The sequence below is a fragment of the Rutilus rutilus genome (genome assembly GCF_951802725.1).
Source record: "Rutilus rutilus genome assembly, chromosome: 6".
Classification (NCBI taxonomy): domain Eukaryota; kingdom Metazoa; phylum Chordata; class Actinopteri; order Cypriniformes; family Leuciscidae; genus Rutilus; species Rutilus rutilus.
In genome coordinates, this window is record NC_140214.1 from 2,778,649 (window position 1) to 2,801,148 (window position 22,500).

At 37.3% G+C, this 22,500-nt stretch overlaps 2 protein-coding genes across 5 annotated transcripts in view; one reads left to right on the forward strand and one right to left on the reverse strand.

The window, feature by feature from the left end:
• pip5k1cb (phosphatidylinositol-4-phosphate 5-kinase, type I, gamma b) overlaps positions 1-22,500 on the forward strand; it is a 66,139-nt gene that overhangs the window by 34,052 nt on the left and 9,587 nt on the right. For all 4 annotated transcript variants that reach the window (XM_084411896.1, XM_084411899.1, XM_084411897.1 and 1 more), the window contains exons 6-15: positions 4,308-4,460; positions 7,497-7,796; positions 8,299-8,501; positions 10,948-11,031; positions 13,094-13,142; positions 15,549-15,633; positions 15,746-15,907; positions 17,276-17,408; positions 21,170-21,205; positions 21,278-21,403. In XM_084411896.1, coding sequence (XP_084268022.1) covers positions 4,308-4,460; positions 7,497-7,796; positions 8,299-8,501; positions 10,948-11,031; positions 13,094-13,142; positions 15,549-15,633; positions 15,746-15,907; positions 17,276-17,408; positions 21,170-21,205; positions 21,278-21,403 — 1,331 coding nt within the window. The remainder of the gene's footprint in view (positions 1-4,307; positions 4,461-7,496; positions 7,797-8,298; positions 8,502-10,947; positions 11,032-13,093; positions 13,143-15,548; positions 15,634-15,745; positions 15,908-17,275; positions 17,409-21,169; positions 21,206-21,277; positions 21,404-22,500) is intronic.
• Positions 1-22,500, reverse strand: part of LOC311292270 (lipoprotein lipase) — a 632,457-nt gene that overhangs the window by 4,542 nt on the left and 605,415 nt on the right. The gene's annotated exons all lie outside the window — the stretch shown is intronic.

The window sequence follows — 22,500 nt, forward strand, 5'->3', positions numbered from 1 at the left end:
GCAGAATGAAACACTGCAACCAAAACTACATATATAGCATTATCAAAATCAAACTTTTGCACGAGATGGCGCACACTTCATTCATATTAGCAGATTTGTGTCTAACCAACTACACACTGTTGGGCGTAATGAAGAGCACTCTCATCTTCAGTATGCTTTGCCATAATACAAAGTCTCAAGTTTTCAAAAGTCTAAACACATTTTCTGCTTTTCACACATTTTGCACTTCAAAATGGCACTTTTTAAACACACTGAACACGGTTCTCTGCATAACACTCAACAATCTGACATAAAGTCACATGTTTCGCATTTCAAAACAGTGCCATTCAAAATGACACTCCATGATCTGATTGGCCGATACATGCGTCACCTGACCAAACACCTCAATGCTTAACTGTTAACACTTCAATCTTTTTCAGTTTACTGTTTTCTGTGAGCATATTTGTGTTCAGTCCAGTGTAAATAATTCTGCTGTTCATAAGTTGCACTGTGAAAAATAAAAAATTTATGTTTCAACAGCATGTGTGTGTATCTATTTCTGTGCATGTGAACAATCTGAAGAATTTTCTACAATTTGAACTATTTCAGTATCATGGCAAAGCATACTGAAGATGAGAGTGCTCTTCATTACGCCCAACAGTGTGTAGTTGGTTACACAACAAATCTGCTAATATGAATGAAGTGTGCGGCATCTCGTGCAAAAGTTTGATTTTGATAATGCTATATGTATAGTTTTGGTTGCAGTGCTTCATTCTGCAGGATATAGGGTAGAGTGGGGGAAAACGCCCCCCTTAAGGAAAATGTGATATTACAGTGAAACAAAACATAAATGTGACTAGAATTGCCATCCCGGTTTTGAGTGACTATGGCAGGAGTTATTCACCAAATATTAAAATTGCTCAGCCTTCATAATTAATTAGTATTTTCACTGAAAATATTTTTGTACAAAGGGGGCGTTTTGCCCCAGCGGTGGGGTAAAACGCCCCCCAAGGTAGGGTAAAATGCCCCCTTTCTTACAAACCAGTTTGCTTCATAGATCAACAGCAAAATTAACAGACAATAGTTTTTAATCTCTAAAGGTAAAAGGCAAGTAATGTATCAACATGTATATATATTAATATTTATTTCAGCAATGTTCAAAATAGGCAAAATTAACTACCTTCCATCAGTGAGCTAACTGTGCTAGCAAGCTAGCTAGTTAATGCTCACTTGAGGTAATTTTTTCATGTTTTGTTCAAATATTTTGATTTTACCACCTAGTTATACTGCATTAAGTGTAAAACAAAGGATTTGATAGACAGAAATATTTTATTATAGTAATTATGATAGAGAAACTATGCCCCCAGGGGGGGGGGGGCGTTTTACCCCTCAGCGTAGGGGGCGTTTTACCCCACAAGCTATGAGTTTTTAAAAAAATGTTTAATTTTTAAAATATAATTATATTCCTTATAAATAATATATGATCTCAAACTACAGACTTCACTATTCATCTATCATACATCACTGCGATATCCTGCAGAACAATATTCTCTTAAACACTTATTTACTAATATCTGAAAATTATAGCATTTACCATGTAATCCTCTTCTCTTCAAATGTGTCGCTGGTGTCAGCTTCTCCATAGAGATTTGTATATCCCCGTTATCAACGTAGTGCATAGCAACAGTAAAAATGTATCTTGACTACTTTTAGTGGTTATTTTGGGAAAAACAGGTGGGGGGCGTTTTACCCCAGGGGGGCGTTTTCCCCCACTCTACCCTATCAGGTATTTTGCAGTTTGGGTGTGTGGTTTTGTGAATTGTGTTAAGTGTTTTGATAAAACCAGCCTAGTTTGCAAAATTGTGTGTTAGCAAATGGAAAAAACTGTAAAAGAAGTTATTGCTCCACCACGTGCGTGACATCTAGGGATGGGACGATTACCGGTTTCACTATAAACCACGATAAAATGTACTGACGGTTAGTATTATCGTTTAAAATTGAATTATCATTAAAACTGTGTTTGATTATCGCGATTTTAATAACTCACTGTAAATCCTGTCCAGCCAGCAACAGGCTGACGCAATGTTGTAGTTTTTTTAACCGAGAAGGAATGGCGGAAGGCAGATTAATGTTTTAAATCTTACATTATCACAAAAATATTATCAAACTCAGTAAACAATAAATCAACTCTGATTTCATTTTCAATACAATCGAAAACGGAGACGCAAGACGGCAAGTTGTGTTTGAATGAAACGAGAGAGCGCGCGTTTTCAGTGTGAGCATCAGTTATTTTTGAACACTTTCATCTCGTTTTAACAAAACCGTGATAATATTAATAATCACGATAATTTTGGTCACTATTATCGTGATATGAAATTTTCATACCGTCCCATCCCTAGTGATTAACTAACGTGGCTGAACGACCAGTTTGCGACAGTGCGGTTTCGGGAAACAGTCGTCACTAGCTAGTTGGTTTCTTCAACGATGCATCATATACTGTGATAGTGAAGCACTAGTTACAGCGTTGTACGGGAAACACACCCCTGTGAAAATCATGTTTATTTCTGAATGTGTGAACATATCCCAGAAGAAAATATTCCTTAGAGGTTGCTCTTTCATAACTCCTGAGATCTCATTAATGTTTCAATGAGGTATGAAAGTTGCGAATTTAACTTTATGGAATATCGGATACTTTGAAAATGTTTTTTTCAGGATTCTTTGAGGAATAGAAAGTTCTAAAGAACAGCTTTTATTTGAAATAGAATCGTTTGTAACATTATTAATGTCTTTACTGTCACTTTTGATCAATTTAATGCGTCCTCGCTGCATATAAGTAATCATTTCTTTAAAAAAATACCAAAATCTTACTGACCTCAAACTTTTAAACACTAGTGTATGTTTGAATAAAATATCATTATTAATAATTTTCACTTTAAAAAATTAGTAGCCTACGCAATCTTGATCCATTTGTCTTTATTTTACGATTTTCAAATGGGCAGCTTTTTTGCTTTGAATCACATGTTGTAATGTTCATATTGAAGAGGAGTGCTTTGGATCTTGACTCTATATTGAAGAATCAGTGAGGGTGAAGCGTTCATATCGGGCAGAGCTGAGGGTCATGGGAAGGTTAATGCGTAATTATGATATGAGAGTCTGGAGCTTAAATGAAACCTAAACAAATTAGCTGTGTGAAAGCACATGGCCACTTTATAATCCCACATACACACACAGACACACACACACACACACACACACTTACACATGCACACACATGTCTAGTTTATTATCTTTGTGGGGACTCTCTATAGACGTAATGGTTTTTATACTGTACAAACTGTATATTCTCTCTCCTTACACTAACCCGACCCCTAAACCTACTCATCACACACACACACACACACACACACACACACACACACACACACACACACACACACACACACACACACACACACACACACACTAAACCTACCCCTAAATCTACCCATCTCACACACACACACACACACTAACCCTACCCCTAAATCTACCCATCTTACACACACACACACACACTAAACCTACCCATCACACACAACTTTCTGCATTTTTACATTTTCAAAAAAGATCATTCTGTATAATTTATAAGATTGCTTCCTCATGGGGACCAAAAAAGTCCCCACAAGGTCAACATTCCTCAACATTTACTGGTATTACTATATACCATTTGGTCTCCACAACATAGGAAATACCAGGACCACACACACACTCAAACTCTCTCACACACACACACACACACACACACACACACACACACACACACACACACAAACACACACACACACGCGCAACCTGAGACAGATGGTGATTAGCACACTAATACTATCCTTTCTAAGCACTTAAAACCACTGTGTGTGTGTGTGTGTGTGTGTGTGTGTGTGTGTTCTTGTATATATGGTTTATGAGGACACAAATGTGTATTATAACATGGGCATTACAACGTAAACATGGACACACTTCCAGTGTCTTCGTAAACCAAATGGCTGAAGAAACATTCTGAACAGTGTTTTTTGATGTTGTTGTTGTTGTCCAAAAATGCAGAAAGGTTTCTGTGATGGTAGGTTTAGAGGTATAGAGTAAATAACATAACTTATAAATAAAAATATAATGTCTAAATGTGTAGGACTTCTGCAGAACTTTTACATGCAACAAAAATGGACGGTGATTCATGTGAATATCAAGCTCCATAAAACATAAAAGTGTGACTATATTAACCATCAATCAGAATAAGTGCAGCGTCCTCTGACGTCCCGTTGTGTTTCTCTCTGTGTGTGCTCCTGTTCCTGCAGTATTCTCTCTGTAACGAACCCTTGATCGAGCTCTCAAACCCGGGTGCCAGCGGTTCTATCTTCTACGTCACTCGAGACGATGAGTTCATCCTGAAAACCGTCATGCACAAAGAGGCCGAGTTCCTGCAGAAGCTGCTTCCAGGATACTATATGGTGAGTCTGCTTTAGCACCCCTAAACCTACTCATCACACACACACACACTAACCCGACCCCTAAACCTACCCATCTCACACACACACACACACACACACACACACTAACCCGACCCCTAAACCTACTCATCACACACACACACACTAACCCGACCCCTAAACCTACCCATCTCACACACACACACACACACACACACAAACTAACCCGACCCCTAAACCTACCCATCTCACACACACACACACACACACACACACACACACACACACACACTAAACCATGCACAAAGAGGCCGAGTTCCTGCAGAAGCTGCTTCCAGGATACTATATGGTGAGTCTGCTTTAGCACCCCTAAACCTACTCATCACACACACACACACTAACCCGACCCCTAAACCTACCCATCTCACACACACACACACTAAACCATGCACAAAGAGGCCGAATTCCTGCAGAAGCTGCTTCATGGATACTATATGGTGAGTCTGCTTTAGCACTATATCCACCCTAAATAGTGTACAATATAAGAGAGCATGACAACATTTCCCGGATTAGATCATATTTCTGGTAAAGTCTGCATCTTAACAGTAGCGCTTTAGACTAATATTGTGCACAACTCTTTTCAAAATGTTATGATTGTGATGTGAATGCAGCAATACGAGGAAGTGAAGTAATGATGAAGTTTAGGTAATGAATGTGTGCATGAAAACACAAAGAGTATGTGTGAGTTTGTGGTCAGGATGCAGTTTTTATGACATAGTTATGTGTCCAAATAATTTTTTTTATTTTAAAAAGTCACATCTGCCGTATTTTCTTAAAAAAGTGCAGTTTTCAAATGCCTCATTTTCAGTACAATGTGACAAAGACAGCACAAATCTCAATTAAAGGATTTTTTTAACAGGTTTTGTATTGTAATTAGAATATTTAAATAAACAATATGTCCTCTTTTTTTGTTTATCAGCAAAAGTCCGTTAGATGACTCAAAATGCATAATTTTGCATTATCTGACCATTGAAAAACATTAGCAAACTAGCAAATGATAACAAATTTAATTAAACTTAAAGGGAAGGTAATCCATAAATATTTCAAGTAATTTAGATCATTTTAAGGCACTTTTCTTTTTCATTTGTTTTAGGGGTTGAAACAAAATTTTCGAGTCATTTTAAATGCCACAAATTTGTGCTTAATTTGTGCCTAAAATGCAAATCACAAGCATAATTGGGGATAGTAAATTTCCAAAAGCACAAAATAAAATGACATTTGATTAACATTTGGGTAACACTTTAATTTACTACTAATTTATTAACTACTATTAACTAGTAACTTTCTATCAGTTTTACAATATTGATTTTTTGTTTTATTTTTGTGATGTGTTTTTAAAAAGCCATTATTTTGTTAAAATACTGTTTGATCTGTTTGCTATTTGCAGTGGTTACTATTTACTATTAGGGTCAGATTGACTTACAAACATCATCATAATAATAATGAATAATATGGAACCCACAACATTTAAAAACAAAAGCATACAAAAATGTATTGTCTCCATTTTTGACTAATACATAATAACAAGTGAGATTTTTGACCTCTGAACTAGGACACGTCCCCGGTTTACATTACAGAAACCTGGTCACCCAAGTCTTTGGCAAAATTATTATAATTTTTTGGCATTTCTATTGCATACCCAGCTAACAGGGAATGTTCTGGCAAGGTTTGCTCAAAGTTATGAACAAACATTCTTCCAGTAATGCATATAGAATGTTGTTGAAAGTTATCTGGTCTTTAATAATGTTCTCAAAACGTCAGCACAAAAACACACACATCCTTCATGGAACGTTTTTTTTTTCTTTTTTTTCTTTTTTTTCTACTGTTTTAGTTGGAAGTTCTTCTAACATTTTTAAATGTTACTAGTTTCGGAATGTTCAGAGAACATTCCAAAACAACATTCTAATAATATTTACAAAATGATCAAATGGAATGTTACAATTTTTTAAACGTTTAAAAAAACTGGACATTTTGAATGTTCAGAGAACATTCCGAAGTTACTTTTCGGAAACAATTTATTTTACAGTGTCCTTGTTACATATGTTACATGCACTTACCGTAGTAATAACATTAAATTATGCATAATTACATGCAAATAACCATCAACCAAACCCTAATCTACCCTAACCCTATAGTAAGTACATGTAGTTGCTTAATATTACCAGAGCCCGTCTACGGAGAGCCTTGGCACTCCCTATTCAGCCCCATTGTATTGATTTTGGTTGCAGTTCCATTAGAATTCCACTGGGGGTGATCGCGAGCGAGTGCAGACTGAATGGGAGTCAATGGGGCTATACGGCTAAATGTGTCTCTTTCACCCGATTGCCGTTGAGAAATCTCAGATTTTATTGTAGGCTTTGCAAGTTCAACATAGGTTATAGGTCGAAAGTTGAATGAACGAGTACTTATTTCTTTTCGATTTCTTACAGGTTGAGTTGTTGTTGCCCATAACACGCTAGCATTCTGCTAATGACGTCAGCATTCTGACTTCATTGACATTTTAAAAGACTTTTTAGACCAAATAAGTGGCTCTAAAAAATCTAACACCCAGCAATGTGTAATTTCTTTGCATCTCCTTTCGAATACAACATTCAAATTACTAGACAAAAAATTATATCCTGAGAAAAGTGGATTTTGAGGGTTTTTCGCCATAGACCTCCATTCATTCTGCACTCGCTCGCGAGCGCCCCCGCATGGACAGAGACGTGTTACTGCAACCAATCCAGAACCCGGAAGTAAGCAGAGAGTGCCAATTCTCTTCCTATTAGACATTCTCTGATATTACTCAGTACTTAATATATAATTACACTGTAACAATGACACCTTAAAATAAAGTGTAACCAACTTTTCCGTAACTAAATGGAAACGTTAGCAAAACTTTCTCATGTTTTTTTTTTAAACAATATTTTGTCGGCAACGCTTTTACTAAAAGCCCAACTTGCCAGTGGTGAACTCCCGCATTAAGTGACGCTCGTTTTCTCTCTCTCTCTCTCTCAGAACCTGAACCAGAATCCTCGCACCCTTCTTCCCAAGTTCTTCGGTTTGTACTGCGTTCAGTCCGGCGGGAAGAACATCCGCATCGTGGTGATGAATAACGTCCTGCCCCGCGCCATCCGCATGCACCTCAAGTTCGACCTGAAGGGCTCCACCTGCAAGCGCAGGGCGTCCAAGAAAGAGCGTGAGAAGTCCCGGCCCACGTTTAAAGACCTGGACTTCATGCAGGACGTTCCAGACGGACTCCTGTTAGATGTGGACACGTACAACGCCCTGGTCAAAACACTCCAGAGAGACTGTCTGGTGAGTGTGTGTGTGTGTGTGTGTGGATGCGCTCGGTTTAGTGCAGGACAGTGTTATGATGATGTGCAGTGTTGGGGAAAGTTTCTTTGAAAAGTAATGCATTACAATAGTGCGTTAAGGTCCTTGCACACTGAGTCTGAAATTCGCATAAAAGAAACAATGAAACGCTTTTAGCAGGTCTTCAGATTTAGCAGGATAACTATAAACGATGTAAACAGTGTATATACTGAACAATTGAAAAAGATAAACACAATGTAAATGAGAATAGAAAAATATATCCAAACAAATAAACAAACAAAGACATAATATAGAATGCAAAATAAGATATAACTACAAAGATAAACACAATGGACGTAAAAATTGAGGTAGTGCAAAATGAATGATATTTGAATGATATGATGTTATTGCACTTCTTTACTAGTTACTTGAATAAGTAATCTGATTACATAACTCGAGTTACTTGTAATGAGTTGCCGCCAACACTGCTGATGTGTGTGTGCAGGTGTTGGAGAGCTTTAAGATCATGGACTACAGCTTGCTGTTGGGGGTTCATAACCTGGACCAGGCGGAGCGTGAGCATCAGATGGAGGGATCTCAGAGCAGCGACGAGAAGAGACCGGCCGCTCAGAGAGCGCTTTACTCCACCGCCATGGAGTCCATTCAGGGAGGAGCCGCGTGCGGAGACTCCATCGACACCGAAGACACGTATGTGTTGTGTTTTAGGAAAGATTAGTGGTGTAACGGGACACAGAAGGCACGGTTCGATATGTACCTCTGTTTTAGGGTCATCGTTCGATATGAGTTCGGTACAGGAAAACAGGAAAAAGCAACAAATCACCAATGCTAGGATTATCTAAACCAGCAGGGGGACCCAGAGCTCTCAGAGATGATTTAAAGGGGTGGTGTAATGCCATTTTCACAAGATGTAAAATAAGTCTCTGATGTCCCCAGAGTGTGTGTGTGAAGTTTTAGCTCAAAACACCCCACAGATATTTTTATATAGCATGTTAAAGTTGTTAGTTTTTGAGGGTGAGCAAAAACACACCGTTTTGTGTCTGTCCCTTTAAATGCAAATGAGCTGCTGCTCCCGGCACAGGGGGCGGAGCTTCAAGAGCGTGTGTCCTTTTACCTCACACACACATGCACTGAACATTTCAAAAACGTTTAGCCTTTTATGTTCAAACCGGAGTCAGAAAGATGGAGAGACTCGAGAAGAAGAGACAACATGTAGACAACATTTCTGAATGGTTAGTTGATGAATTCATGTAGCTTATGTGTAGTTATCTTCTAGTCACTGATTAGCATATTCTGTCTTGATAATCTATAAATCGTGTTCTGGGGGCGGGGTTTATGTAAATTCTAGGGTTGGTGATGTCACTAACCCGGGAGGAATGTGGTGTAGTCTCTACCAGCCGTTTGTTGTAGTCCTTAAAAAGCGATTTCTGTAAAAGCAAATATCTCCCTTTGCTCTGAACTTTGAGCGTCGTAACTTTGCAGATGTTGTTTATGCTCAAACAGCAACATTACACACTAACTAAAGTTAGAAAAGTCAAATCATATTCAACCACCCCTTTAATGACTAGCAGGGTTTGACATTTTTTTACTCACTGGCCAATTTAGCTACTAAATTTTTAAGTTATTGGCCATTCAGAACTTCTACTAGTCAAAAAAAAAAAGGGAAATAAACCAGATTAACTATGTTAATATATATATATATATATATATATATATATATATATATATATATATATATAAAATATATACATCAAATATATATGTATATTATACAATTTCTGTTCTGTCATCTAGTATCTCCTCCCTCATCTTCATCCTCATGTTTTTCACCAAAAATGTATTTTAGATGGACAGATCAATACAGTACAAAGAACATAAAAAAATGTAGGATGTTGCAAAATAACAATGTCTTTTTAATCTTCGCTATTGCTTCAATGCAAATGAACAAGCGTGTCGTTATTTGTTGCGCAGTGACGTGTGTGTTCAAGTACGCAGATATGAGCAGATTCTGCACAATACACTGTATTTAATATATCATGATGACTCACGAGTATTTGTGCTTAATCTGCACAGATTTGATTTACACGAACTTCCCCGGCAAAACGAGTAAATATAATAAGTAACTCGCCAAATTGGCTCGTGATTTGATAGCGTCATGGTGAGTTGGCGGGTGTTAATTTCAAACCCCGATGACTAGGGATGCAATTCATAGAATTTTAGTTTCGGTTTTTATTTTGGCTTCCAACTATTATGAAAACATTATGCCGCATTTTGTTCCTTTCCTTTAAAGCGATGCGCTGATAAGTGAGTGAAACATGGATAAGTAAAGGATACTTTGGGCTTCGGCCGTGCGCTTAAACGGACAAACACTGAAAAAAAATATGTCAAAATGTCCGTCTTGCTGAGTTTTTTTACTTAAAGGTACAATATGTAAGAATTTTGCAAAAATCACTTGCACAGTGTGATATATTTCCTGAGTGTATTACTGACTGCTTCACCTCACTGTTGTTTGTTGACAGTGAAACTGCTCTGAAAGAACAGATTATGGGGTTCGGGGACATATGAGGTTTTTATGAACCCTCACAAAGTTTTGTTTATGACCTCGGCGCTGATTATGAAATATTGTCACCTTGATATGTTTGATGAAGTTTTGGGCAAATGAAACGCCACAGTCCTTTTTCTCTGTTCTCACTAGTCATGTAGCACCGATTTCAAAAGTGTTTTTCCAATTCTACTGCACAGACAACCATGTTTTATTAAAAACCCATCTTTGCTAGGTGTGAATTCCCCTTTTAGGATGCTTTGAATTCTGTTTTAGAGCTGTTTAATTTCAGATCACTAGTTGGATTTGATAAAACCACACATACTGATATACTCTCTCCTCTCTCTCTCTCTCTCTCTCTCTCTCTCTCTCTCTCTCTCTCTCTCTCTCTCTCTCTCTCTCTCTCTCTCTCTCTCTCTCTCTCTCTCTCTCTCTCTCTCCTCTCTCCTCTCTCTCTCTCTCTCTCTCCTCTCTCCCTCACTCTCTCTCTCTCTCTCTCTCTCTCTCTCTCTCTCTCTCTCTCTCTCTCTCTCTCCTCTCTCTCTCGCTCTCCTCTCTCTCTCTCTCTCTCTCTCTCTCTCTCTCTCTCTCTAGAATGGGTGGGATCCCTGCAGTCAGTGGTAAAGGAGAGAGACTCCTGCTCTTCATAGGCATCATAGACATCCTGCAGTCCTACAGGTGACACACTGACACACTTATTACAATATTCTACAATGCATTTTTTCTAGTGCTGTGCAACGATTAATCGCATCCAAAATAAAAGTTTTGTGTTTACAAGATATATGCGTGTGTGCTGTGTATAATTATTTTGTATATATACTGTAAATACACACACATGCATGTTGTATATTTAAGAAATATTTGCATGTATATACTGTATATGTATTTATAAATAATTTATATTATATATAAATATAAATATTTTAAATACAAATAACAAATTTATCTTAATATATACATGCATATGTGTGTATACAAAATAATTATACACAGCACACACGCATATATCATGTAAACACAAACTTTTATTTTCGATGCGATTAATCGTTGCACAGCACTAACTTTTCAAATCTGCTCTTTTCTCTAAAGCAGTGGATCTAAGGTCCAAGAGTCCAATTTTAAACAATTTGCGTATTATCCATCCTGAATATATTGCATGATTGCAATATATAAAATAGTATAACAACATTTCCTGGATGATATCATATTTCTGGTGGATTTTCAAAGTATCGTCTTAACATAGGCTAATATCGCTAATACCCTGTTCAACGTTTTTATTTTATTTTTTAAATGTTATGAATGTGAAGTGAAGCTGTTTAAGGTCATGAATTCATGCATGCAAACACATCCAGTATGTAGGAGTCTGTGGTCAAGACAGATTTTATGGGATGGTTATATGTTATATAAAAGTTATATAAGTTATATAAAAGCCAGATTTACTTAAATGCAGTTTTTCAAATGCCACATTTAAAATAAGCTCTGTTCTGTAAATCACTGTAAACTCTAAATCCTGTTTTATATGATCCATGACCCAAACCCCCAATAAAAGACTTAATTTTAATGCCCACATTTTATAGAATAAAGCAAAGCTGTCGAGATTTGAAAATATGCTCATCTTTTTTGTGAGTGTTATTTCCAGGAGTGATTTAAGTGAACATCAAACCTGCTTAAGATTTAGATTTAACATTTTTAATTGATATGTCTTTTTAATACTTTTTTTAAAAGTTATATCATATTTAAGAGCTAGATGTAAGATTGAGAGTTAATAGTTTTATATATAGTGATATATAAAAATTATTATTTAAAATAATTATTCAAACAATTAATTCAACAATAAATTATTTATTTATTTGCAACATTGTGGGAATATTTGTTTTAAGCTAATTAGGCCTTTTTGTGTGTGTGTGTGTGTGTGTGTGTGTGTGTGTGTGTGTGTGTGTGTGTGTGTGTGTGTGTGTGTGTGTGTGTGTGTGTGTGTGTGTGTGTTTTATGATGCAGGTGCCCTGTAGTTAGTTGTTGTTAAATTGTTCAAAATGTTGAACTATAAATATATTAAAAAAATAAAAACCTGCCTACCTTTTAAGACTCTGAATTAAGTAAATCTGGCCATTAGTTTATTTATTTTTATTAGCAAAATTGTGGCAATATTTTGAATTGTGTGTTACATAACATACAATATGTTGCTTGTGCCTTGTAGTTGTTATTAAAAATTATTATTTACAATAATTAAGCAATACTTTTTTTTTTTTAATTGTCTACTTTTTAAGATGCTTAATTGGGTATATCTGGGTATATCATTTATTTATTTATTGGCTTATTGGCATAATTGCTTTAATACATTTTTATTAAAAGTTTTTTTTTTGCTAAATTTTTAAATTTTTGCCTTTTTTATTGTGTTTAATATTGCATATGGACGTTTATATTGCATATATATATATATTTTTTTTTCATTATTTAATTTTATGCTTTTTAAATTGCATATGTTATTTTGGGGTTAAACATGTCCTCATCTGCCTCCATTAGTGTGTGTTTGTGCTGTTTTGCCGAGTCATGTTAGTGGATCTCATATGAACCAGCTGTTTTCCCGCTCAGCTTTATAATCTTCTCTAGCACGGGGGTTGTTGTATGTGCTCTTATGTAAGACTTCTGTAAGACTGCATTAAGTCCCAGATGTCCCGTCAGGATCCTCCGCAGTGCTTCTGTGAATCTGTCAGCTGATGTGTGTCTCTCGCTCCTGCAGACTCATCAAGAAGCTGGAACACACGTGGAAGGCTCTGGTCCATGATGGGGTGAGACAAAAACACTCACAAAATCATCATTCTCCATTATAATGTGTCATAGTCCGAGCATTAATACACATCACCTCCATCTGCTCTCAATCATTCACATCTGTACGGCACAGACAGTTGACTTAAAGAAGACCTATCATGCTTTTGTCACATGTCCATCTTTCTTTAGTGTGTAATGTTGCTGAGTTCTTCTCTATATCAGTGTCAGTGTTTCTGAACTCCCTGAAACGCCTCCATTGTAGTCTTGAGTTTCTTCAGGGAACGAACACGTCACAATATTCCTCATTATAATAATTAATACGCAGAATAAAGGGGCGGGGCCTGGTTGAGTTAGTTAGTAGTGTGTTAACTGGCGGTTATGGTAAGGGGCGGGACATTTCCCAAACACACTCGAAGCGCTCGACCAATCACAGCACACTGATCCAGCCGACCAATCAGAGCACAGTGTGCTTTTCAGAAGGAGGAGCTTCATAGAGACAGGAACTAAACGGAGCGTTACTGACAGACTGGGAAGAGAGGAGCCGCAACAATGGAGAATATGAGGAAAATATTTAACATTCAAGCAGGAAAACCTGTTCTAGTAGAGCCTGAAAACAACATCAAGACTTTGTAAAAGAGCATAATAGGTCTTCTTTAATTTGTGGAATTTAATATTGAATGTGGTGATCTCACCCTGTGTGAGCATGTGTGTGTGTGTGTGTTTGTGAGAGAGAGTGTGTGTGCGTGTGTGTGTGTGTGTGTGTGGCTGTACTGGAGATTCACTGAGACAGTGGATAGACTTTGATAAGTATCACTTGTGTTTGGTTTCGCTGTTGATCCCGCGAGTGTAATTCTGAGAGCGCGTCTCTTTCCATTCGCTTTCCAACTTCAGTTTCTCTACTTCATTTCCAATCTGTCCTTTTACTCAAATACTGCCATATGTTACTAGCAAATACAGTTTACTGTAGATAATGTGAATAAAGAAAACACTGTGTTCCTCCAGGAGGCGCTTGATGGCTCAGAAAGCCGAATATCAGGATCCGGTTTTGACTTATTCATTTCTAACTTATTTTTCTAACTTTATATTGACATTTTTTTTAGTAGTGCAGATTTTCTTAGTATTTGTTTTTATAGTGATTCTTATTAGATTCTCATTATTGCAATAAAGTATGTTTATGGTAACACGTAATATAAAAAATAAAATATTAATATAATGATTTATTTTATTTTATTCAGAATAGATTAAATGCAGTATGACAAATACTACCATGATGTATAAATATGTATAATAAATATACATTTGTGGTTTTTTTTTTTTTTTACATTTTGTTTGTTGCTTTTTTGTTTCGATCTTTTGCAATAAGTATAATAAAAAAAAATTTTTGCCTAAATTGTCATGAAAATAAATAAAATAAGTAAAAAATGTACTTTTAGACGAAAAATCTGACTTTTAAAATTGGTCTTTTCGATTTTTTAAAGGAAAATATACTAAATATAATACTACCCACCACCATACATTGTACAAACAGATAATAAAATAAAATATCCTGATTTTGGCCTGAAGTATGACCCAGACATGTGCTTCACACTCACCCATTAAAGGGTTAGTTCCCCCAGAAATGAAAGCTCTGTCAGTAATTCCTCTCCCTCATGTTGTTCAACCCCGTAAGACTCTCGTTCATCTTCAGAACACTAATGAAGATATTTCTGATGAAATCTGAGAGCTGTCTCACTCCTCCATAGGCTTCTCTGTTACTGAAACTTGCCGGCCCAGAAAGTTAGTAAAGACAATGTTTAAAATAGTCCAAGTGACTACAGTGACTCAACCTTACGTTTATCAAGTGACGAGAATACTTTTAGTGCGCAGAAAACAACAAAAATAACGACTTTATTCAACTATTCATGTTCTTCTGTGTTTCTCTGAGTGAGTTCACGTAGTGTAACAGCAGCGCTTCTGGGTCGTACGTCAGAACGGAGGCTCACTATTGGCCAGCATCACACACATGACCAGCGTCGGCCAATAGTGAGCCTCCGTTCTGACTAACTTTCTTACTAACTTTTCTGGGATGTCAGATATCGATTACCTAGAAGCCTATGGAGGAGTGAGACAGCTCTCTGATTTAATCAAAAATATCTTCATTTGTGTTCTGAAGATGAACGAGAGTCTGACGGGGTTGAACAACATGAGGGAGAGGAATTACTGACAGAGCTTTCATTTCTGGCAGAACTAACCCTTTAAATCTCCTCAACCACTAATCACAAATGACTGCGATTGGTCAGTCGTCACCAGCGCAGTTTATGTGTCTCTTCTGTAATGACTCTGAGAGGCTTTAATCGACATTGGATTGAATAAAAATAGTCAAAATAAGAGATTTGCTATTATTTAACCCCACTTTGGCTGATCAGTCTCACATCTGTGTCTCACAGGACACTGTCTCCGTCCACCGGCCCAACTTCTACGCTGACCGTTTCTTCAGGTTCATGAGCAGCAGTGTGTTCAAGAAGAGCACTTGTGAGTACTGACTGATAGAATTACTATGAAGTTCACAGAGCTAATTCAGTTTAAATAAGGAGACACTTAATATGACGTGTAATGTAATGCAGTGAGTGTGTGTTTTCTCCAGCGCTGAAGGCTTCTCCGGCTAAGAAGGGTCGTGTGGCCCTCAACGTGCCCAAGCTCAGCGGCCCCGGGTCCGCCTGGTCGGCCAGTCAGTTCCCATCAGAACGAGACCAGAACATCTATGATCTGAGAGGAGCGCGCAGCTTCCCCGTGCTGGAGAACGATGGTACTTTTCATGCTTTTGTTCTTTCCCTGTTTATGTGTTTATGTGTTTTTGGTCACACTTTAGTTTACAGTCCAGTTCTCACTATTAGCTATAACTTTTGCCAAAAAAAAAAAAAGCTTATTAATAGTTAGTAAGGTAGTTGTTGAATTTAGGTATCGGGTGGATTTAGAGATGTAGAATATGATCATGCAGAATAAAGCATTAATATGTGCTTTATAAGTGCTAATAAACAGCCAATATCCTAGTAATATGCGTGATAATAAACAAACAGTTATTTTCTGTTCTTTCCTTGTTTATGTGTTTTTGGTCACACTTTAGTTTGTTTGTTTATGGTAACACGTAATATAAAAAATAAAATATTAATATAATGATTTATTTTATTTTATTCAGAATAAATTAAATGTAGTATGATGACAAATACTACTATGATGTATAAATATGTATAATAAATATACATTTGCGGGGTTTTTTTACATTTTGTTTGTTTCTTTTTTGTTTTGATATTTTTCAATAAGTATAATAAAATAAAAAATTGCCTAAATTGTCCTGAAAATTAAAAAAAAATAAGTAAAAAAATTACTTTTAAAATTGGTCTTTTTGATTTTTTTAAAGGAAAATATACTAAATATAATACTACCCACCACCACACATTGTACAAGCAGATTGATAATCAAATTTCCTGATTTTGGCCTTTAGTTTAGGCTCCAGTTCTCACTATTAACTATGACTTTTGCCTCAATAAACTCCTAATCACTGCTTATTAATAGTTAAGTAAGGTAGTTGGGTAACACTTTATTTTACAGTGTCCTTGTTACATATGTTGCATGTACTTACCATAGTAATAACAGTAAATTATGCATAATTACATGCAAATAACCCTCAAACCAAACCCTAATCCTACCCTAACCCTATAGTAAGTACATGTAGTTGCTTAATATTACTCAGTACTTAAATATATAATTACACTGTAACAATGACACCTTAAAATAAAGTGTAACCGGTAGTTGTTGAGTTTAGGTATTGGGTCGGATTAAGAGATGTAGAATATGATCATGCAGAATAAAGCATTAATATGTGCTTTATAAGTACTAATAAACAGCCGATATCCTAGTAATATGCGTGATAATAAACAAACAGTTATTTTCTGTTCTTTCCTTGTTTATGTGATAATGTGTTTTTGGTCACACTTTAGTTTAGGCTCCAGTTCTCACTATTAACTATGACTTTTGCCTCAATAAACTCCTAATCACTGCTTATTAATAGTTAGTAAGTTAGTTGATTTGAATGATTAGTTCATTTCATTTGAAAGATTAAGCCATCCTCTGTTTGTTCATATAATAGTTTGTTGTTCTGTCTTGTTTGTGTCAGGTCTGCAGTCTTGCACTCCTCCGTCGTTCGAGGAAGCGACCACAGCGTCAGTGGCCACAACTCTGTCCTCAAACACCTCCATATCTATCCCAGAACGCTCCCCGTCGGACACCACAGAACACACACGCTACAGGTAATCACCTTATTTAAAGGAGCACGCCGACTTTTTTGGACTTCAGCTTATTCACCGTATCCCCCAGAGATAGATAAGTCCACACATACCCTTCTCATCTCCGTGCGTGCCGTAACTCTGTCTGACGCACCCACCGCTAGCCTAGCTTAGCACAAAGACTGGAGGTAAATGGCTCCAGCTAGCATACTGCTCCCAATAAGTGACAAAATAACGCCAACATTTTCCTATTTACATGTTGTGATTTGTATAGTCACAGCGTGTACGAATAACAAGGTCACATGACACACAGCCATCTTCTAACCGTATACATACTGGGAACTATATTCTCAGAAGGCAAAGGGAGTGATTTGCTCGCAGCACCTGAGAAGTCCTGTGGTGAGGAGCAGAGAGTTCGCTCAGAGTTGGAGTAAATCACTCCGCAGAAGTAGCAGTGCTTTAGAATATAGTTCCCAGTATTGTCATGAAACTGCTCCAAGACACGAGAATAGAGGATCCAAATGCAGCTTTTAATAAGGAAGGTCGTACAGGCGGGGTCAAACAGGGCAGACAGAGCAATGTAGATCAAACAGCAAGAGTAATCCAGATAACAGGCAGAATTCAGGGCAGGCAGCAATAATCAAAAGTCCAAGAACAGTCCAAGTCAGGCCAGGCAGATAACAATCATACAAATGAGGAAACAGTCCAAGATCAAAAACCAGATAACCAAAACACAGGATAAACGCTCAGAAATGCAGTGTGACACAAACAAGACTTCGCGGTGAGTGAATGAATGACCATGGTATAAATGGACTGAGACTAACAGGATGATGAGACACAGGTGAATGCAATCAGTGAATGAGGTACAGGTGAATGTGATCAGTGATGAGTCCGGGCAGTGAGTTATGGGAAATGTAGTTTGTGAGTGATAATAGTCTTATGTGGAGTGCCCTCTGGTGGCTCTCAAGGGCACTCCAGCTGGTGACCGTTACAAGTATGTATACGGTTAGAATTATAATTTTTTTTTATTTGATTTATTAGACAGTAACAAAAATAAATGCATAACAAAAAGTCATCACAGTGACATTATACATTAATCAGAACTGTCGAGGATAACACAAGAAAGTTACAAACTTATTTCCATTGTGGTCCTCGTTGTAGTCTGATAAAGATGGCCAGGCAAGCTACAGATGACTAACAGGTACCTTGTACATTCATCCACATCCAAATACAAAATAAAATAAACAAATACATACACAGCAATAATAATTATTCCTTAAAATCACATACATTTTTTTAATCTAATTAGCATTTAGCAACCATTCACCACATGCTCTATTAAAACAGCGATCTGACTGGCTTAACTTAATCTCAACTGGGAGTTTGTTCCATTCCATTGCTGCCATGTACAAAAAGGTGTTTTGCCCAGAACAGCTCTTAAATCTACAAGGAACCATGTCTGTGGCGCTACCTCTAGTTGAGTAGCTATGAGAGTTCCTAATAAGCTTTAAAAATAATCTTTAAAATACCTTGGCTCATTCCTATACAAAATCTTTCGTGTTAATCTCAGTTTCAACTGTCTCACCCTGTTTTCAGCTGTCAACCATTTTAATTTCTTACGTTCGGGAGAGCCGACATGGTTCCTATTGTTGAGAGTTCAAATCAACCTGACCTGAATTTATTCTGTGCCGTTTGTAGTTGAACTTTTATCCTCTTGGGGGTGCTGCTGTACCATGTAGTACAGGCATAATCAAAGTGTGGCTGAATTAAAGCATTTGCTAACATTTTTAAAGTTTCTTTATTTAGAAACTGAGCCTTACGTGCCAGGAATTTAATTCTTTGGTTCACTTTTATAATAACCCTTTGACCCATACTTTCTCCACTCACAGAACTATCCAAATCACAGCCTAAGTATTTAACACAATTTTTAACTTCAATCTGGGTGCCACCCACAGAAAGCTCAGGAGTCCTACTCAACCTTATTTTTGAACCAAACAGAATAGATTAAGTTTTCCCCAGATGCAAAGACAGTTTGTTCTCTATCAGCCATTCACTTATGTTCTTTAACTCATCACTTAAATGGTTCTCAATAACTTCTTCGTCCTTATGGGAGAACACCAAGGCTGAATCATCCGCGTAGAGAAAAAGATTACAATTGCGAACAGATTTCATATCATTTATATACAAGAGAAACAGCAATGGACCCAGGACACTACCCTGAGGCACCCCGCACGTTATTTCTCTAGCCTCAGACAGAGTGCTGTTAAAGGTATAGTGGAGGATCTTTCCGAATTTTAGATAAGACCCGCCCTCTCCACTTTTTGAATAAGTTTGATTGATTCACCAGAATGATTGACAATTAGGAGGACCAATAGTATAGGTCAGGGATAGGCAACTCCGGTCCTGGAGGGCCACTGTCCTGCAGAGTTTAGCTCCAACCCTAATTAAACACACCTGAACAAGGCAATCAGTGTTTTCAGGATTACTAGATAGATACAGGCAGGTGAGTTTTTATCAGGGCTGAAGCTAAACTCTGCAGGACAGTGGCCCTCCAGGACCGGAGTTGCCTATCCCTGGTATAGGTGATCAAAAAATCCTCCATTATACCTTTAATATCAACTCTTTGATACCTCTCAATCAAGTATGTTCGAATCCATTCACATGCCATACTGTTAAAACCTAGGGCTTTTAGTTTAATCAACAAGATCTGATGGTCAACGGTATCAAATGCTTTCTGGAGGTCTAACAATACCATTCCACAAAGTTTACCCAAGTCGATCTCTCTAGAAGATGGCTGTGTGTCATGTGACCCTGTTATTCGTACACGCTGTGACTATACAAATCACAACATGTAAATAGGAAAATGTAGGCGTTATTTTGTCACTTATTGGGAGCAGTATGCTAGCTGGAGCCATTTACCTCCAGTCTTTGTGCTAAGCTAGGCTAGCGGTGGGTGCGTCAGACAGAGTTACGGCACGCACGGAGATGAGAAGGGTGTGTGTGGACTCATCTAACTCTGGGGGAAACGGTGAATAAGCTAAAGTCCCAAACAGTCGGCGTGTTCCTTTAAAACAACATCACATGAGGACGCGTACGAGCTCTTCAGAGAAGAAACAACTAACACTGAAGCTTTAGCTACAAAGTTCAAATGCATTATCATTAGGGTTGTGCAAATATTAATCTCATCCATAATAAAAGTTTGTGTTTACATAATATACAGTCAAACCAAATTATTCAGACACCAGAAATAATTTTTGATATTTCTTTACTAGTGGGTGCAGGACTCTATAGTTCATTTAAGTAAGTGAGGAGTGTGAAGAAGTGTGTTTCGCTCAAAATATTTATATTTTTATATCATATAAATGATATTTAAATATATATATACATCCAAATATTACTTAAATATATACATGCATGTGTGTGTATTTATATATACAAAATAATTAGACACAGTACACACACATATATTATGTAAACACAAACTTTTATTTTGGATGCAATTAATCGCTGCACGGCCCTAATTATAATATTATTATATTATAATATTTGCAGATTTCTTGTTACATCCAATATATTATGTTTTTTTAATGCATTATACTTTCAAAAGGTGTGACAATGTATAGATAAGTATTATAATGTATCAGAACTGTGGTTGCAGACAGTGCATTATAAGGTGCATAATTAATGCATTAAAAATACTTTAGTAAAGTGTTATCACGACAACAGGCCTGCGTTGTTCTGACCGCATGCATATGAATATGTTTTGTTCTCTGTTGTCTTGACAGAAGACACACACTGTCTCTGAAGGATGGCGAGGGAAGGTGAGCTTCATTTGCATTACTGTATGTGTGTGTGTGTAGTGGGCGTCTGGTTTAATCTGTGTGTTCCCGCAGGACTCATGAAGTGGTGGACGTGCACGAGGAAGAACAGCAGACCATCACTGTGCAAGTGGAGGTGAAGAGAGAGAGAGAAGAGGAGGAGGAGGAGGAGGAGAAGGAGCCTGACGTCTCTCTGACACAGTATGTGCGAACATGACCTCATTACTTCACTAAACACAGATCACACAGATCAGTGTGAGAGAGCAATAATCCCATAAACAACTGGAAAGTTCTGCGGCTGATCTGCTGACAGTGAGCAAGTAAAAAACAGTAAAAAAAAAGTGTTTTGCAGTGTCCATGTGAATCATATATATATATATATATATATATTCATGATATTTTCATGATATTTTCAGTTATTTGATTCAGAGAGGTTCGATGCCCAGGAAATTAATGAACCGAAAAGTTGTGTAGCTTGAATGCAATATACTGTAAGACGCTTTGGATAAAAGCATCTGACAAATGCATATATGTGTGTGTGTGTGTGTGTGTATGTGTGTGTGTGTGAGAGAGTGTGTGTGTGTGTGTGTGCGTGTGAGTGTACTTGTACAACTATCTTTGTGAGGACCAGTTTGAGTTTTAGACCATTGGAGTGAGGACAAAGAGAGTAAAGTGAGGACATTTTGGCCGGTCCTCACTTTCTGAGAGCCTTTAAAGGCCTGTTTGAGGGTCAAGACTTGGTTTTAGGGATAAGGTTATAATGAGGTTAAGGGTCGGTTTAGGGTCAGGGGTCGGGTTAGGCACTTAGTTGTGATGGGTAAGGTTAGGGTAAGTGGCTAAAGATTGCATTGTGTCAATGAATGTCCTCATAAAGATAGATAGAAGTGTGTGTGTGTGTGTGTGTGTGTGTGTGTGTGTGTGTGTGTGTGTGTGTGTGTGTGTGTGTGTGTGTGTGTGTGTGTGTGTGTGTGTGTGTGTGTGTGTGTGTGTGTGTGTGTGTGTGTGTGAGAGGGTGATCATCCTCTCAGGATTTATTTGGGGAAAATGACCAGATGTACATTATCCTTTACCAAGCAGCTCTGACTGCATCCTAATTCACATAATATTCATACACAGTATGCAAGATTAAGATTAGTGCATCCAAAATCATAAACTGTAAACAGTATGCCAAAGGATTGTGTTGTTTCTGGTGAATTTATGAAAGATGCATCTGATATTACCCAGAACCCCTGAGCTCAGAAGAGGTGTGTATCATGTGATGGAGATCCAGGTGTAGGATTTATCGTAGACCATGTGTT